Source organism: Apteryx mantelli, chromosome 8, assembly GCF_036417845.1.
Source record: "Apteryx mantelli isolate bAptMan1 chromosome 8, bAptMan1.hap1, whole genome shotgun sequence".
Classification (NCBI taxonomy): domain Eukaryota; kingdom Metazoa; phylum Chordata; class Aves; order Apterygiformes; family Apterygidae; genus Apteryx; species Apteryx mantelli.
In genome coordinates, this window is record NC_089985.1 from 18,597,798 (window position 1) to 18,618,004 (window position 20,207).

At 36.6% G+C, this 20,207-nt stretch overlaps 1 protein-coding gene across 3 annotated transcripts in view; it reads right to left on the reverse strand.

Annotated features, from left to right (window-relative positions):
* NTNG1 (netrin G1) overlaps positions 1–20,207 on the reverse strand; it is a 161,860-nt gene that overhangs the window by 50,889 nt on the left and 90,764 nt on the right. For all 3 annotated transcript variants that reach the window (XM_067300824.1, XM_067300823.1, XM_013961034.2), the window contains exon 4: positions 8,931–9,103. In XM_067300824.1, coding sequence (XP_067156925.1) covers positions 8,931–9,103 — 173 coding nt within the window. The remainder of the gene's footprint in view (positions 1–8,930; positions 9,104–20,207) is intronic.

Here is a 20,207-nt window from a genome sequence, read left to right on the forward strand (position 1 = left end):
TGGACCTTATTCTGCAATTAAGCAAGCTGAGGATAAATGATATTCACTGTAAGCAAGGTTGTAGAGTCAAGTTGGGAACATTCCTAAATTGTGTCACGGCTAAGACAATGCTGAAATAATTGCATTTGCAGAATGGGGACCATAAATAGATCTTTTGTGTTTCACCACATCCGTCCTGGGGCACATGTAAAACCAGATAGCTGGTTTTATATCCCATATGGAACCCGTGGTCTGGCAGAGTGCCGAGTACTGCATTGGAGACAGCACCTGCTATTAACTGAGTTCCATACTCAGATGTTGTTTGTAAAATTAATTATTTTTTATTTCTACTGAGATTAACAAGTATTTTCCAAAATTTTAGAATCATGCAGTAAGTATTAAAAGCTAAATAAAAACATCATCATAATAGAAAAATGGTATTATCTTTCTAGAAACAACAAAAGGTTCTTACTCCATCACTATAATTTTCAGTTGGAAGAGATTATTGTAAGAAAATTCCTATCCCCTTACCTTAAATGTCAAAAAAGCAATCAATTTTAAAATAATTTTCTCCAAAGTTTCAATAGCAACTTATTTACATTTTTGCAAGTCATGTAGCTGTTTTAAATTACCAGGATTCATTTTCCTTTATACACTGATGGAAAGTGCACAGATATTAGATAAAATACAGATACTGTATTCTCACACTTTCACTGTGAAATGGTATTTTTATTTCCTTTGGGTATTCTCCCCTCCCCCTGCTTCAACTCTCCTTCTTCCACATGCACATTCAAATATCCTCTCCTTCCTCTCCAGAACGAGCTGTAGCAAAGGGAGAGGTTTTCCTGCAAGCCTGCACTCCTCTTTCTACTGTATTTCAAAATTCTTAATGAATTCATAGTGATAAATGCTTCCTGGGAAGAGAATAATGAAAAGAAGACACCAGCTTGCCTGAAGGGCTCTGCATTAACCTTGCTAGGTTGTCTTTAGGTTCTGTATGAAAAACTCTTTTGTTATTTCCATGCAGAATTTCTTTAACCAGCTTGATTTTTGGAATACCTGGTTTCCCTATGTGTTATGACTGGTCTTGATAGTGCACTACTTCATAAAGAGCATGAAAATGGCATCTCTAAGTTTGTCTAGAAAAGGGATGGTTATGAGGGCCATGAAACAGGATCTATTAATACTCTGTAAAAAATAAAGTGCATGTACGATGGGAAAATTATTCTTAGCAAGAGTTTTTTTTTGTGAGCTCCGGAGTTACATATTGAGGCTAGTTCTTGAATTCAGTGGAGCTGAGTCCTTAGGTAATAAGGCACAGGAGGTTTGATTCGCCCTTTCTGTTTCTGTAAATGTAGTGGCTTGACTTTATGGTTCCTCCATTAGCACCCACTGTCAGCAGGACTAATAGGTTGCTGTGCAACCCAGAAGAGAGGTTGTAGAGTCCTCCCACTAGTGCAGTCCCTCTGGGTAGGAACTGTTGGAGAAACTGTTATGTAAAATGAATCATTTCCATTTGGCTTTCTAATGAGATCTCTGAGCACTCTGTATCAGTAAAATGCTGTAAATAAGTTAGAGAGAAAGGTGAAGAATCAGGCCCATTGCTTCCCTTAATGCACAACTCTCACTCTTCATCTAGATATAAAAAGTAAGCAAACCCAACTAACTGATCTCTTCTTAAACCAAAAATAATGTTTAGTCTGAATTCTCTTCCCTCTGAAATCACTGGGAAGGACATAAACTGTAATGGAGACAGTTTTTTGTTGAGAAAACGGTAATTAAAGCATACAAAGTAAGTTCAGAGGTAGCTAGTGCCACAGAAATGGCAAAGATTCCAGAAATAAGTCTCTAATACTATTGATTATTTGTGACTTGTCTTGAAGGTGGTGTTTTGGTATATAAATGTTTGCTGTAAGTGCATTTAAATGTGTATGTATTATATGAGAGAAAAAAAAATCTGTTGTTTTCCTTTCAAATGGTCTTCTGCATCTGACTTGTAATTTTCTGGTTTTGCCCTTTTCCAGAAATGGGTTTGGTTTAGCTATTAGCTATCATACAGCTGACTCTACTGAGAAAGAAGAAAAAAAAAACCTCTGAAGAGTGTTTCACCAAATCAGATACTAGCAAAGAAAGTGAGTTTTTGATTTTTTTCTAAAGATCATGTCAGTATGAAGCCCATAATACAAAGGAACAGTGTCAACCTTTTCAGTGAGAAGGGCCACACTCTTCTTCCAGTAGCATCAGGGTGGGTCGTACACTGCAGTCCTGTTATCACTTCAGATAGTCAATCTGGGTGTGCACTTTCTGCCAGCAGAGCAATTGATGCAGCGAGGCTGCATGTTTTCCTGGGCAGAGAGTGTGTATGGAGTGGATGAAATATTCTGGCAACTTGATCTTGGATGCCATCTTTCCCAGGGGCTTTTCTGCCTCTTCTCCATTGCTAGCTGAACGTGCATATGCCAGGGAGCCAGGGACAAGGTCCTGCTGCTATCAGAGCAATACACCTTGCTTGCAGCTTGCTCATATTCAGGCTGTTAATTCCACATCTGATCTTTTGCTGGAATGTCTGTGCTGCAGTGTGACAGCACGCCCTGCACTGAATCCTTTTTTCCTTTGCAAATCCTCCGTTGAGGTATGATTGCAATATCAGAACTTCATCATCAATTTTAGATGTTTTGAATTCTCGAGTACTTTAGCACCCTGAGAAGCTGGGAGAGCTTCCTAGCATGTTGTAATCCTTCAAAGTGAGTAATTGTCATGCTCATAGGAGGAAACCTTTCATGTGTTGTCAAACAACATTCAGGCAAAAAATTCAGGCAAAGGATCATACACAGAGAAAGACAAAAATCTTAGGAAATTTAGGACGTGTTTCATTGCAAGAGCCATAAAACTCCTGCCACTCTTAATTTTGAAGTTGCTTGCTTTGTAAAGATTGAAATTTTTTTAATTCACAGAAATGAAGTGGTTAGGTGAAGTTTGTTACGCTTCACCTCTGCTTTCCTAAGCAATATCACCACAAATAAATGGGACACAGAAAATATTTTGTCACTGCTTGATTAGGTAACACCTTTTAAAACTTTGGCCTTTTCTCATGATGTTTTAGCACTTTTAACCCAGTACTGAAAACTCTTTGTATGGGAAACTCCTAGTGAGATCAAAGGATTTTTCAAGTAATCCTAATTTATTGATTTCCATCAGAAACTTCGAAAACCCCAAACTTCTTCATTGTATACTGTGTAAACAGATTTGTTTGAAACCAGTGACAAGGATGGAAGCAGTCGATTTCCCCAAAATAGATTCCACCATAACTAACACAAGCAACTCTGTAGGGTCATACAAGAGAATACAGTGCTGAAAAATAATTTTTCAAGCCACATTTAAAAAAATATAGCAAATATTACTTAAGGTGCATCATTTTCAGGTATATACCTGCGTCCTTGTACTGATGATTGCAGTCGATATACCTTTAAGAGGGAAGTCAGTTTATCAGCTGCAGGTTTTCCTGACACTCCTGTCTTCCTGAATACCCCTACTTCAAATACAATTTTGCCCTCACCAACAGGTTTCTCAGCCTCATACACCTTTTGTGTGATTTCTTCCTGTGGTTTTACATCTTCTGTAAGCTTCATGAGCCAAAATTAATATTTAATAAAAAGTGAGGACAGTAGGAACCTTTGCTGTTTTGTAATATGTATTTGCATTAATACCTGCCTTTTTATCTATGAAAGATATTATCAAAATCATCAAGAAACAATATTTTACTTTTCAAGCAGGAATGTCCCATTCCTTTGAATTAAGATCACGTGGGACCACTTCCTCTACCCCAATCATTGGGGAAAGCTCCTTCCAGTTGTTTGAGAAAGTGGGACCCTCAGAATATGGGACACTCTCTACAGGATGAATATGCTTTGATGGGACAGCAAGATGCATGATCTTTTCAGTTAGAAGGACACATACTCCTTAGATTCCTGAATAGAAAGCCTGCTGTCACACAACCTCTTGGCCAACTTCATTCACACCAGTCCTTCAAGATAGCTTTGTGTCATCAAATATTCATGGGGAAAAATACAAACACAGATGAGGGAGATCAGTGTAATACTTCAAGTGCCATTTTTTTTTGCCAGAAACCCTTTCTGTGGCAGTTCTGCAGTGATTCCTCATAAGTCTTTTCCCATTCAGGGAGGATTAAGGCAGTGCTGCTGAGACAGGGGCTGTACTATCAGAGGGGACACACTGCACAAGAAATTTTGTAAACTGACTGAGATATCTGCCTAACTGTTGACTGAAAAAATATATGTTCCCTCTGTCCTGGTCAATCCTTTGTTTCATGTTGAACTATGAATTAGGAAAGTCATGTTAACAGCTGGGAGATGGTTTTTGCTGAGTGTCAGGCAGTTTTGGTGCAGGTTATTGGTTGTGGAGGGACTGACAAAAAGCAAGCAGGCTTTGATGGATGGGAGCCCAGTGTAGTCTTAGACAGCTCTGTTTGATGGAGCAAAGAACGTAAGTGCCAAAGATGATCTAAACAACAGGAGGAAGAAAAGGGCTAGTGCTGTCAGACATATATGACTGTTGAGGAGAAAAGCTATCCTGTAATACCAAGTATAGAGAAATTCAATAAGATCACTCTGAGTGTCAAAACATATTGCAGAACAAACTATCCATAGCATGTGGCAGCACATGGGAATAAATGTAATCATAAAATAGTCAATAAGGTAGAGTGAAAACATAAAATAAATGTTACTCAGTAGACAAATGCAGAGACATTATTAGTATCAGTAAACAGCAAAACACTCAGTGTTCTGTCACAAGCACAATAAAGGGAAAAATGTTTTGCATTCTTCTGAAGAAAGTCACATTGATAATGGGAAGGATACAGAAAATAGCTTTATATCAAGGTTTAGGCTGTGATTAGACAACAATCTAGAATGATCCTAAATTTCATGAGCTATGGCTTGAAAAGGTATAATAAAGTCTTATTTGCTGTAAAAATGGTAGAAATATAACAGTGGAAAGAACATAAGTTCCAGTTTGGAAAGATTTTTAAACCGACACTAGGCTTCTTGTTGAGTCTGAGTAAATTTCCAAAATTTAGAGAATCTTGAGAAAAATGATCATCTTTTTATTTTGTGAAAACTAAACTTTGTTTCATTTATACATCTAGATTTTAACTGTATTTTATTTAAACACAAAATCATACAAAACAGAAGAACCTCAAACCCATTTAAAATTAAAAATATTTTGGTCTTAGATAGAAGAAGTGGGACTCTGAAAATTGGAGGGAGGAAGAGAATCAAAGGGACACTGTACTGCTAGAGGTAACCTGTACTAGAGTACAGGTAATATAGACTGCCCCTATAGAATTAATTTAATAGATCAAGGAAGGTTTAGAGATGAACCAGATAAATAAGTTAATTCTATCAACATGTTCCAGAAAATGTTTACAGAATTCATCCCTATCTAGGGAGAGTGTAATGTAGCTAGGGCTATGTTACTGACTACATACCAGGATGGTGATATGAACACAGTAAGTTAAGTGAAATTACATTGGCTATGCAGAGAGATTACACAATAAGGGGAAATTTTGTATGCTTCAACACATCCTGGATAAATCAGGGAATGACAAAAGAAAAAAAGCTTTCAAATACCATAAATGATTGCTGCTTGTAGCAAGTAATCAGACAACCCACAAGAATAGAAGCTTATTTAGTTCTGAATGGTGGTACCTAGGACCTGATTCAAGAAATAGCGAGAACCAGTTCTGGACTGAAAGTCAACATACTTGATGAGAAGGAAAAGACCAAACAAATTCACTGCAGTAATATTTAACTTTAAGATAGAGAGCAGACAGAAATGAGGAAGTTAGTTAAATGGAAATTGAAAAGAACAGCTAAAAATTGAATGCAGGCAGCATGGAGACAGTTTAGAGATAAAGTGTATGAGAGACCCAGCATAATCATATATCACCAAGAAAAACATTTTTAAATGATAAAAATCAAGCTATATAAAAACCCCCCAACCCAAAACAGCAGAATAAAGAAGATTTTAGAAAGATGTCCTTCAAAAATGTAAATCATGTCAAATGAGGAAGATGATAGGCAAAAAAGCATAAAATCTGTCAAGTTTAATATAAACCACAGTATTTTGAGAAGCAATTTACTACAAGCATAAAACCTAATAATTTTTTTGTTTAAACAAACACATTAGAAGCAGGAGGTGTCCTAGAGAGATGATTGTGTAGACAGGCAATCAAGGTATAAGAGTACTAAATGCCAAATTAATTGTTTCTATTGATGTTCACAAAAAGGAAGGTTAGAGAGATTCTCACACTGGAGGAAGTTTCTGAATGTCATTGTCTGAAGATGCTTTAGAAGACATAAATAATAATGAGCAATAACAAATCACCATAAGGTGGTATTCACCTAAAAAGGATATTAAAGGAACTCAAATATGAGATTTCTGAACTAACAACTATAACATATAACCTGTCACTTATGTCAGCCTTGATGCCAGAAAAAATGTTGTAACTGTGACACCAGTCTTTAAAAGGGAATCTAGGGTTGATTCCTGTAATAACAGAATATAAAGCAGACACATTTTTAGGCTATCGTAAAAAACTCCATGTTGTGCTCATGTCCAGAATCTCACATGCAGTTTTAGTTTCACCAGCTTAAAAAATGACATTGTAGAACTAGAAGAGAGCAAGAATGACATAGATAATCAGAGAGGTGGCAGGACTTCTGTATATGAAGAGATTAAACAGATTAGGATTCTTTGCATAGAAAACAGACCGGGAAGTGGACATGACAAGTCTACATAATCATAAATAGTATTAAGCATGTAAATAGGGATGTATTATTCACTGTTTCTTCCAATCTAAGGAGGTACAGGCTTAACTGAATAAAAGGATTTAAACCAAACAAAAGGAGGTATCTTTCACTCACTGGGTAATTAAAATGTGAAATGCGTTGCCATAAGATGTCACTGAAATCATACTTGTGAAAGTTGGGGCTCTGTCCACTCAGCAGCTAATAAGCGCAATGGTTCTGATGCAGGTTCCAGCTCAGAAAGCCAGTTTATTGCTAGAAACTGGGAAGGCAAACAAGACGTCCCTCTAAATTCACCCTACTTAAATTTTTCTGCAAATTCCTGGTGCTGATTACTGCTGAAGTCAGGATTTGAGGCTAGATGGAGATTTGTTCAGCTCAAATAAGGTTACGTTTTCAAGATGCTATCAAAACAATAATAATAAAATAATAGCAAAAACAACCTATTATTTGCAGTGTTTTGATTTTGATGGAATTGTATATTTGATAGAACTCAATAATGTTAAAGTTTCTTTGATCAGCTTCAGGTAGTGTTTGTGTGTGTGCTAAGTCCACTGTTACTTTTGGTGTATGCTCAACTGACGTAAAATTATGTAACCGACACGGCAGACTATGTTTAGAAATATCCTTATTTTCATGTTCAGATTCCCCCATTTAGATGACTGCTGAGGCAGCAACTGCATTATGCGTGTGTGTGTGTGTGCGTGTACATATGTAAATAAAACCCAAGCTTGTAAATCTCACCATTTTTTTTTTCTGAACATAGCTTTAAAGTATTAATTCTGTGAGCTATACTGTCACTTTTTTTATAACACAGGGAAAAAGTGAATACTCTTACAAAATGTTTTTCCCCTTCTTTTTGAAAGTTCCTTTCTCCTGCTTAGTAGGAATTTTATCATAATTTCATGCTCCCACACTTCATGGTTGTTAGTTGGTCTATTACTCTCACATTTAACTTGATAAGGTCCTGCTTCCTGTGATATTCATTTTTGACTTTTGATGACTCACAGCTGCTGCTTTGAAGTCTTAGATAACATTCTAAGGATTGCACATTGCTCCTGGTTTTAAACTTTCCATTCAATTGCAGTACATAGCTCTGTTTTTCCTAAATAACTTTTCAGTGGATTGTTATATTTTAATATTCTAAAATGAATGTTTTGCTTTTAATCAGGGCAAAACTCTGGACTCTTTTTGAAAAGAAGCTAATAAGTTCTGTTAAAGGGTTTGATGATTTATCCTCATCTTCTCTATTCCTTTCCTCAAAGGAATTTAAGTATGTTACTCAGTTTAGGATGAATCTGAATCATTGTATATTTCATACATGCATGCAAGGAAGAACTGATGCTTATACTTGTCTTTGTGCCCTCTCTTTCAGCACCATTTTCTTTTGGACCTTATCCTGGCCAGGACCAGTAAATGCAGCTCTCAATAACTTCCTTTGGATAATATAAAAGTGTACTGGAATAGTGAGTATGCACATTGTTGAATGGGTATTAGTTGGAAATAGGCAGATATAACAAGTTAATTTTTGTCCTCACTTCCCCTCTTAAACATGTACAGATACCAACAAGATTGCATGTGAATCTGGACTGCAGGTCAAGATCAGGCACAAGCTTTCCTGTGCCAACTTTTAAATATAATTATTAAACCTCAGAAAGATCTAGTGTCTGAGGTTTTCTAAATTTTCTTAAATGGAGAAAAAATGAGCAAGGACCTCATCACATAAGTTGAAGTTATTTTTTTTTGAATCTAGAGCGATAAGAATGCGTGAATGGAGAGCTGAGGGAGCCGTGGCTGGGGCAGTACTGCAGATGTACCCACTGGTTTCTCTCCTCTTTGTGTGCTTTTGTGAAATGAAGGGTGCTGGGTTTTTTTATTCATTAGCCCTTGCTGTGCAGTGTCCAGGGATTTGTCTAGAGATACAAACATGCAAATTCTTTACAAGCATAGAAGAACACAGATGATGCACACTTACAATTAACACATGCTTTTAACTCTGTCAAATTATATGCATTGAGTCATAAATAAATGACAAACTTTTGCTAGCATTTGTCTTCCTTCAGAGTCATTATTTGGGGCAGAATTCTAATAATGAAATGATCCTTATTATACAGAGCTACTTACAGATATTAGCAGTGCCCTTAGGTATAGGGAGATAAGAACCAGGGCTCCAAGGTCGGCCCTGGTAATTTTTCTTGCATTTTCCACAGTCTGGGCCAGTTGTGTTATGCTCACACTCACAAAGCAGTCTTTTGTTTTCTTCTTTACACCCAGTAGCATGAAGGTTGCACTTACACCTATTTTTAAAAAAAGGAGAAAAAAAGAGTACGATATTATTTAGAGCTGGATTTGAGTTTAGACTAAGTCTTAATAAAATATGTTCTGTGGCAATCACTCTATATCTTAGTGTGTTGTGAGTGTGTAATTATTTTAGCATGTTTTAAAAGACATCAATCAAACAGCAGCTTGTAATACCTTCATTTCTAGCACTAGTCTAAAAGCAGTAATTTCACCAGGACTACAAGGTGCTGAATCTTCTCTTGTCTCCACCGACACAGCTCTACTGAGGTCAACTAAGTTATTCATAATTTTCACTACAGGCAACTCTATAATCTTGCAAAAATTCCGGAGTTACTCACTACTCGCATGGATAAAACAAAATCTCTACTTACGTCCTCAAAGAACCTGGCCCAAATTAAGATCAAAATTAGGCCTGGGGAATCCTAGAAAACAGACTTCAATTAAATATGCTCTATAATGCCATACTTCAGCAGAGGAGAATGTTGAGAAATACAAGTTCAGTATAATGGTGTTTTATAGGTCTAACTTCAAGACAGTTCAAAATTATTTTTAAACATTGTGTGAATAGTTTACCTAATGTTTTAAACACAGTTTCATTGTATGATAAGCTAATAGGAAAGAGTGTCTAAAAAAATCCAATTAATTTGAAGCAAAATGCTTAAGCAAAAGATCTGCCTATATTTGGAAACCTTTTGCTAATTTCTTTTTGCTTTTTGTCTTCTCTATGGATAAGATAGTGATATACAGCATATACCAATAGAAATGCTATTTACAGAAAAATATGCTATCAAAATCGTATCTGAATATAAAATTGCAAAAGCCATCTTGTTCAGTAAGCACTGTCTTGTTCAGAAAGTACAATTATTTGCCCACTTTATTTTGATATAATTGTAGTGGCTGAAGGTCAGAGGAAATATTTTAGAAGGAGTTTTGCTTTACATTTCTCTAGCAAAAAACACCTAATCAACCTTGTGATACAATCATTAGATAAATCAGATTATGCATCTACTCTTAGAACAGTTGCATTTTCTTTAAATTCCTCTCTTTCCCTGAAACTAGGACACTTACAGAATGGGAAACTAGTTTCATAAACAGTAAGGTATTGTTATTTTTTTCCATCTTTTTCCAACAGATGTCAGAAATGGGTAAAAACCATTTCTGTTTGGGGCTGGAGAGAAAACTAGTATTTAATGACCCTGGTTGTTTGTCTTCCTAATGGTTGTACATCCAGTGATTTAAAGGGTTCTCATGTGGGCATTTGTCACCTGTTCCATACAGTGACCAGCAATTAGAGCAAAACAAGACATGGAATGGCCAAGATTTTTAGCAAGTGCAAATTAACAGCTGTCAAGCTGACTTCCATTTAGAAGGACTACGACCTGAAGCAACTGGCCACATACTTATATATCCCCAGGGTAAAACAAACTTGCGGTTCCATAAGTGGCTGCTGGAGAAAATCCACAAGATCTGTAATACAGTAGATGATTTAGTGTTCTCTTTGCTTTTAGAAATGAGGTGGATAAAACTGCTGTTATTTAAGCAATGCTTGTTCTAAAGAAGAACAGAATCAGCACCTTTTAAATTGAAATTACCAAAAAGTATTAAACATGCCAGAGAAAAGGAAAGATGCTTCATTTTTATGTTATTTCCAAAATATTGATGCTTAAAGTCTATATCAATTGTAAAGTGAATGTTCAATAATTAGCCATTGCAGAGTGAAAGATGCCTGTCTGGATGTCAGCGGATGAGATGTACCCATTCACGTACAACCTGAAGATTTTGGTAAATGGCACTGTTATTAAGAAAAGTGATGGGTTGTTTTACTGTTCACAAGAAACTGAAAATGGAAGACTGCCAAAAAGAAGATATACACAAAGATGACAATGCAAAAAAATAAAGGGAATCAGAGGTGGAAGAAGTAGGAGAGACTGTGGAGTCACTAGAAAAAATAAGAGAGAGGAAGAGACTGGCTTTCCTTCATGGGGTGATTTCTGATTATTGGAGGGATCATCAGTGCCACAGACAGCAAAATGATCTAGGCACAAAGAAAAAGCCTGATAATTCTGAGGAAAAACTCTAATTCCTTGGGCTCTGAAAGAGTGCGCCAGACTAGCAAAGGAACTGAAGCAGGGGAAAATGTGTGTAGGTCCATCTGCTAATTAGTGCAAATGTGCATAAGGTGCTTATAATAATCACCTGCAAGTAAAGAATAATTGTGTCTGAAAATCTTGTGCAAATTCTGTTTGCACAACTTAGAGGCTATACTTATCATGTGTTCCTGAAGAGCTGGACTGACTCTTCTTCAATTTTGCTTGCGTGTTTAAAAATCCTGGGACTCTATCCTTCTCCATTTGCTCCTGCTTCTCTCTGGTCTTGTCCCATGCCTCTTTTATATACATATATATATGTATGTATGTATTTAGATATATGTATGTATGTATACACATACACACAATTCCCATAAATTCTCATACATATTTACTTCCTTTTACTTCCCACATTCTCTAACTCCACTGTAATCCACCTTTTCATAGGTTGCCTCCTCGTTTGTCTTATTTCGCAGAGGCCAGGCAAGAGACCATGGACAGCACAAAATAGCATGGCTCTCAGTTCTGGTGCCCAGTTTTGGAGTTTCTTAGAGGCAGGTTGCTGCAGAGAAAGTGCTTCTCAGCCCAGGACACATTCTTGTGGCATCAGGACATGGTAGCTGTTCTGCAGTAGGTGCGGCAATGCACCCACAGTACAGGCACAGGAAGGGTTTCTGCAGAAGGAATCTTCATGATTTTAGCCACCAAACTCTAACAGACTAAGCAAAACTTATGCTTGTACCAAATATGGGCAGCTTTTCACAGAAACAGCAAAAGGCACTTTCCTGGAAGTAGGTTGGGCCTTTTGTCAAATTTTAAAGCCATATTAACTGTGATAAAAAAAAAAGCATTCCCCAAAACTGTGAGAGAGGTGTAACCTCCCAGGAATATTATTGTAAGTGAATGAAAGAAAGAACAACAAATTTGTCTACTGAAGAAATAAAAGTTTCTTCTAAAACCTTTGTTGGCAGAGAATAGATAGTCAAAATGACCAAACATAGACAACTGAACAAAAAAGAGCTACCAATGTTAGTAATCCTAAAAAAACCCCTCAGAATAATTCAAACTTAACTGCACACAATTTCTAAGGAGAAGAAAGTAAGGAACAAGATGTGGTTTTTGTGGTTTTCTGAAGGACTACTTAAAGATAAAAGATCAAAACTTAAAATACATTTATATTAAAAGTGTCAAATGTAGAGTTAAAGTAAGCCTCAGAGCTATTTAAAGTGGGCAGAAAAAAGGAATGTTTCCAGAAACCCAAACCACAAAAGATCAGATAATGTGTGGCAAAAAACATTACCCTTGGCATCTTGGTTTGTAAGTAACATAAAAGTTAAATTTGGTTTATGATCATTAGTGTTATAAAAGTGTGAAAAAATCTGTAGATTAATGAAATTTGCAGAGATTAAACTGGAGATATTGTTGGTATGAGTAACTACACATAATGAGTAAGCAAGCAGAAACAGAAGCAGAAAAATAGTAAGAAATTCAGGGGATTGAACCATGTAGGCTCTGATTCTCCTCTCACTCACACCAAGTTTTTGCTGATGTCACTCCACAGATTTCAGAGATTAATCATGATTTCCACAGCAAACCAAGGACATAGCTGAACACTGAATGAGTGTAAAATGCAGATAGTGCTAAAACTGAAAGAGAACAAAAAGCAAATGTGGAAAACAAACTGAACATATGTTTGGAGTGCACCGTGCCTGGGGAAAAACAAGCCAAAATCAAATTTTGTGCTGCGTACGGAGAGGCATTTTTTTATTGAAACAGGGAAATAATATTTTGTATGTTTCTGTTTTCTCTCTAGGAAGGCTGCACTCAGAATTGGGCAATCTGTGCCAGGGACCTCATCAGAGAGCATGTATGGACAAATCTGAGAAAGTTCTCAGAAGAATAAGAGAGAGATCTGTTGTGCTTGAGGGACAGACTTATCTGGAAGAATGAAAGAGGTAAATGTGTATACTGGGGCTGAGAGATGACTAGAGTATACTAAAAAGCTACTTGTGTTTGAAGGATAAGCAGCAAGGAAAAAAGAAACATTTAAGGTTATAGAAGGAAGGTTATTTAAGTAAAAGATGCCATCCAGGTGGAGCATGAGGAAAATTACCCTTACGATAAGATATACTGGATTGTGAACAGTTTCCAAATGAAGTAGCAGAAGCCTGACTTTAGGCATTTCGAATGACTATGAATCAGTTGAGTACCACCGATCTGGTGGCCAAATGGGGCTCCGATCAGACCACTGTTGGCATGTGGACATCAGCTTCCTATGGAAGATGAATTGTCCAAGTTCAGTGTCTCTCCTCTGTCTCCTCTTCTCTTTAGGAAGATTACCTTCCTTTTATGCGCCAAAGGAAAGGAAACATTTTGTTACCTTATGTGAATACCCATGATGATACATTTTTATTGAAACGCCTAGATACCATCTGTAACTTCTTTAAACACTTGGCTCTGAAAGGCCATTCCTAGCTATTACTGCTTTAACTCTGAGATAGTAACAAATAGCTTAATTAGATTTATGTACAAAGTACATTAAACACCAAATTTAGTATGGCCTTAGTAGATTCTTCCATTAGAAGAATATGGTAATTTTGGCTGCAGATATAAGAATGGAGAAGTTCTGAAAATCTGCAAGAGAACTTGCAAAATTGCTTCCACATCCTGTTTACTGAGCAAGTTTGAGATATGTTCCAGATGACAACAGTATATTATGCTTATATAGTTTCTTGAAACCAAAGTGCTTCACAAAATGTTACGTACACATGCCCAGAAATGCAATTACTGGGTAGCAGTGTGTGGGTAGCAGCTGCTTGGCACATCAAGTGGGTTTGCATGTGTACTGGGAAGAGATGATTGAGGGGGCTGAAATAAGCAGAGTAGCTTTGAGAATACAGGTAAGGTATGACAAATGTGAGAGGATATATCTAGCAGTCCTTTCATTGCACTGGAAAACATTATAAGAGTAAAGCAGCATGTAAGAATAAAGTAGATATTAAGAGCAAAGCATAATTCTCAAATACAGTATATGCTCGACATAAATTGTATTGCCAAGGCTTGCTACATCTTTACAAAGAATCTCAAAATTACGTAATTATAAATACCACCAACTCTGTGAGCAATTAGGTTATGCATGGGGAGATACAGGTCTTGAATCAGCTTTCTACCTGAAGGGAAGGGTTGTCTGCTGGTTAAATCTGGTGACAGAGAGTTTTACAAGACTTTTTTTTGTTGGTCATTGTGGGAGCTCCCTTGTCAATGCTGAGCCTGTGAAAGTGAACACCAAGTCCCCACAACATTTGTGTATATTTTGAGACTTCCAGCCTGATGTTTCTACAGCTCAGTTGATTTCCATCTTTCTAGTTCAACCTGTAAGAATGTTTCCTGCCTAAGCATCCTGTTTAGAGCATAAACAGGAACACATTTCCCTCCAATGTGCAAATTTAATTTCAAATAGCTAGAGATTGATATTGCTGTCCAACACTGTAAGCGCTAATTGTGTAGGAGAACAAATTTGTTTTTCTGACCACTCATCTTTGACAGACTCATTATTTTGTCACAAAGCAATTTAAATGATATTTTTGGCAGTTATGTAAGGTGTAGGAAGCATTCTGGTGTGCTCAAGGAACAGTTCTGTTTCAGTGGGAGAAAGAGCCCTGGGCATGCTGTGTTTCTCACAGATTCTACTTACATATAGACAACTGACATTAAAATGCTGTAAATATCACTAAAGTAATTGCTAATACCATGCTGATTCACTTGCATGTAAGTGCCAACCAGCAGACTGGAGGTCACATAAGGGGATCATTTATGTTGAAGGGATCATTCAGGAGAAAGAAAGACAAGAGACGCTCTTTGATACATTTTTAACGACTAGCCATATGTTCCTCACTTAGATACATTTTTGGATCATTCTAGGTCATTGCCAAAGTTAAAAAAAAATCAGCTTAAAACCAACTTGTAAGCCCTCTGCACAGACTCCTCGTTTTTACATGCTATGGGTCAGCTCTCTGCATCCGTGTAAGCAGAGCCTGAACTTACACAGGAGTCTGCACGCTTACTCCTCATGTTACTCTCCACACAACGTAGCACACACACAGTGTAAAACACCATCCTCACATACCGGTAATCCTCGGAGGCACTGCCCACATTAAGAATTTGAAATCATTGTTAGTGACATTAGGAGCCCGCGTCATCTCCCCAGTGCTAGCAGCTACTTCCAGCACCTTGTTACCATTGCTCTGAAGGACTTGGCCACATTCGGCATGGCATCAAACGTGTTACAGCTGTCATCTTCAGTATCCTGCTCAAGGTTACTAATGACCTTGAGGCAGCTTCACCAGTGGATCTAGTTTTCTAATGTAATCTACACAAAGATGGAAATTCTGTGCTGTAAATACATTTTAAGTGATACCTCAGCCATGAAGGAGGAAGGGGTATAGGTAGGAGATAGTAAAAGTTTAAAATATTGTCACCTTTAAAATATATCATGAAATACTTGGGATAAAACTAACTTTGTATCTAAATCATTCTTTTCTGTGTTTTTATATTTAGTTGTTCTTTTTTTTTTTTTTTTAATATTTTTTCTGTCACTCTGTGACAAGCTAATTAAAGCTTGAGAAACAGCCTATACAGGTAAGTGGCAAAATTCTTATACCATTGAATGTACAAGGTAAACAACCTGAAAATATTTTGATATCTAAGTCTGTTTTTGCCTTAAACCTAACAAGTGGAACATCTTTTGATAGAGGCTCACTTAGTCACAGGAACCTCATGTGTCTACCGGGTATTATTATTCATTAAATCATAGGATTTTCCATGTTGTGTCAACCCCCCCCCCCCAAGTATGCCAGTCCTTATCCCAAAATCCAAAGCTTAATAGATGGCTACATAGCTTTACTATTGAAGCAGATTTTGTGGGGATGAAAACAAGTAAAAAGGGCACTATTGCAAAGAAATGAAATGACTGCTGGCCAGTTTATTTCTGTGAGGATGGAGGACTAGACAAGGGGAACAGGGATAAAAGAGCTAACAAGATAATCACTGCAATCTAGACTACGAGTGCTCACTGCAGCGACTATCTGTCTGAAGAAGTTCTGAGCTAAAATGGTCAAAATAACTAAGGACAGTTGGCAATCAGAAAATGACATGGTTTGCTGGCTGTAAGTAGGTCTACTGAACAAATGTTCCAGCTCATGTGAAGCAGAAAAGTCAGCTTTGGTTTTAATTCATTATTTTTTGAGCTATATGAATATCTCAGGTCCACATTTACAGTTGGTGTAAGGAATCCAAGCCTAAAAATGCATTATATCTTTTTCCAGAAATTATGAATGAGACCCTTGGGGTCTGCTTGTAAAATATGGGCACCTTTTAAAGAACCATAATGAGAGTAATGAAATGCGTGTCCTTTCTTTCATTTGTTTATTTTTGGAAATGCATTTGGTCACCAGTCTTCTTTCATGCCCTTTTCTCTGAATTTACCTAATACGTCATAATCTCCCCTTGAAAGTAAGATGCCTTTGTGGAATGGGGCTACATCAATAATGAAGGATAAAAAAAATCAATAATAACAAATATAACTTTATATAGGTAGATATATTATTCTTTCATTTGCAAAGCAAGGACTAATGTTGGATCAGGTTTTTAAGCTTCTTAAATCTGTAAGTAGCTTTGTGGCTGAGAAAGAAGTTTAACCAGAGCTCAGTAATCTTACTGCACCTTAGTACCTTAGAATCCAGAGATTTGCAGAAGGCTCTTCAATTTTATTCTTTACTGTTTAGTTTTCACTGCTAAATTTGGGAGGAAATTGAATTAGATTCCCACAGGCAGTATGGAAAATTGGGGAAAATAGCTTCTTATTCTCCCTCAGCTGAAAATATTTTATCTAGTGGGGAACAACATAACCCAGACAGAGAGAGCATGTTTGCTTTCCTTTGTCAGTGGCCTACTTTCAAGCAGTTTGGACAGCTTGAAATTAAAAAAGAAAACAAAGTCCAAAAGGGCAGCATAATTTGCTTTCCCATATGAGTGAGGACTTTTAGGACTCATGCAGGAACTAAAACATGCAGGGCACTGAATTACCCACTACCTGGATCAAGCCTGCCCAACAATATGGGTGCACAAGTGATAAATTTAAATATTAACATCTTGCTATGATTTATTGTGTGAACTAGTGAACATTTCCATAAATTCTGATTATTTAAACGTCAAAGTAAATGCTGGTCAATATGAGCAAGAACTACATGATCACTTCTGATCGATCTACATCTCAGCCTGTATCTGATTGATTAGTACATTATCTGATAGATATACACTGTCTTTTCTTTTTGAAAACAACAGATACTGGGGCAGGTCCCTTTGGCTTTGCTGCTTTGCAAGGCAGACTGATCCTTTCCTCCTGCCCCTTGCAGGCAGACTGCCACAAGCACCCTAATCCTTCTCTTGTGAAGGGGTAGAGACTATGTTCTCTTCTACCATTAACTGATGATTACCCTCCTATACACTGATTCTCCAGTCACTTGGAATAATCTAAAAATTAAAGATAGCATGTTTTCTGCTATCATTATAAAATACAGATTCATTAACTATAGTAGCTGAGGAACTAGCCCCCAAATCTTGAAAGCCTGGGATTCTAGAGAAGAAAGCCAAGCACCTTCTGAGCCTGCTCCCAAAACTTGAGTCAAATGACCGAGACCTTAGTCCTACTTTTGACAAGCATTTAATGAAGCAAATCTTTTCACTCTTTTGTAGCCCATTTACTCAACCTGGTAAGTATGGTTAAGGAAACATACTTGCTGTTCTAAAATGTTTGAGATTCATGGTTGACAGAATCGTATAATTTTATACAGAGCAATCTATAGTATTATCATTTTTTGGAGTTTACAACTATTATAAATTTAAGTGATCATGCAGAAAAAACAAACTTGCAGAAAAACAAAATCAGAATTGGTATTTCTAAAAGACTTTGAATAACAGATGCGCCATCAAATGTTATTTTTAATTCACAGATTTGAAAAGGTGTATTTTGCTGTCAGAACTGAAGAATATACAGTAAAAGCCACTGAGACGTCATATTGAATAATAGCTTTCAGGCATTAAAAAGGGGATTTCCTAACGTATTACAAAGTTTATCTGTTCAACAGATTTTACATAGCAATGATGAACAGAGATTGCAATGAAATTCTTAACTTTATCATTTGCTTTTTCCTTTGAGTACTTTTACTACAGAAATAAGGTAGTCTTTTGGCAATATGCTAGCATTTGCTTTTAATTCTCTGCTTTGAGAGGTTTATACCTGGCATTAAATTCAGCATAGCAGTTATTGGTTTGAGAAAGAGTTCTTTTTCTCTTTCATGAAACTGCAATCCCACAAAAGCTGGTTTTTTTATGATTATAAATTATCACCGGCAAGTGAAAAAAAAAGTAGTTGGCCAATTCAAATACTAAATTAAAATTAAAAAGAGCAGCAAATTATGAGGATTCAGAAGCTGGATCCTTTGGTCTCTATGAAGGTAAAGTTCTCTTTAAAAAAATTATATTGACTTTTTAAAGATTTCAGTATCAGGCCTCATTTACCTCTGAAAAAAACTTTTACACCGGTAAAAAGTGGCCAAAACACTCAGATATGCTAGCCTTCCTGCTCATCACAATAACCCCCACTTCAAGGAAAATTCTAGATTAGAGAATGAAATCTCTTAAGATATTTAACTTTCTGTCACCAAACAAATTGTAAATATCTCTGAAATATGTTAGTTTACTCGATGACATCATTTAAAACAAAAAGGAGAGAGGCAACTAAAAATGTTTACAGGCTAGAACAACAACACTTAGAACTCAAACAGAAAAGAAGAGGAGGCAGTGATCTATTAAACTTCTTTAAAACACCTACGTATCTAAGCATTTGAAACTGTTCTAGCTTGTATGCTAGATAAAAAAAAAAAAAAAAACACTACAAAAATTAAGAAGACACTTTACCAACAGATCAGAAAATCTTCAGTTACTTCGGTCTCTTAGGTCAGTAATAAGCGGTTTAAAAACAACCCAACTATGCTTGTAGAAGAGAACAGTTAATTCAGAGTCATTTCTGTTTAGCACATTAAGAATACCTATTCTTAATATTAAATACTTAGATACACCTAGGCAATTGAAATGGCCAAATTAATTTTCTAGTTTTTATTTCACATTTTCTTGTAAATAATTTCAAGAATAGATTTTAAGGTGTCTGTGTCATAAAACAATACAATTCAGGAAAGAAAATTAGAGCATATATAATTTAATCCTAAACTGAATATCTAAGGCTGAGAACCCACAAATGTATTTAAGGACTTTGTTGATTTGAATGGAGTAAGAAAATTCTCCAGTGGTAGAACAACCGAAATGATATTCCTATGTCTTTTTCAGATTCTGAGTCTTTATTTTTCTATAAAGCTAATCATTACAGTATCTAAGTGTCAAAGCTGAAATAAATCTGCCTGAAAATAGCTGTTTTTAGACACGATAGAGAACTATCTATTCCTTCCCCTTCCCAAATACTCATTTTTGCTTTTTCTTCAGAGATATTAGTTTTCAGGGAAATGTGTCAGTAAGAGGGTGGCTTTAAAATCTGCTAGAGTTTGCCAGCCGCATGTTCCACAAATAATTTCACCCGTGAACGCAGTTTGCCAGATTCTTAACTGATGCAAATCTGTCTGGCTCCATTAGAATCAATGAAATTGCATTAGTTCACACTGTCTGAAATGCGGCCTAATTCGTCTCCAACTTTTACCCATATTATCCAAGGCTTGGTGGCTGTATTTTTAGAGATGAGTTTAAGATAATGGCAGATAATCTTTTCATCATTTTGAATGGCAGACCCGAGATCTTGAACGAGCAGGGGATGGAAACCGGGAATCAATGGAGGAAAAGGAGCCCAGGTGTGATGTGCTTGCAGGGACCGCACTGCTGGGAAGATAGGCTGCTGGTATTCTGCACTGTCTGTTTCGGTCCACCCTTTAACTTCAGAAATGGGAAG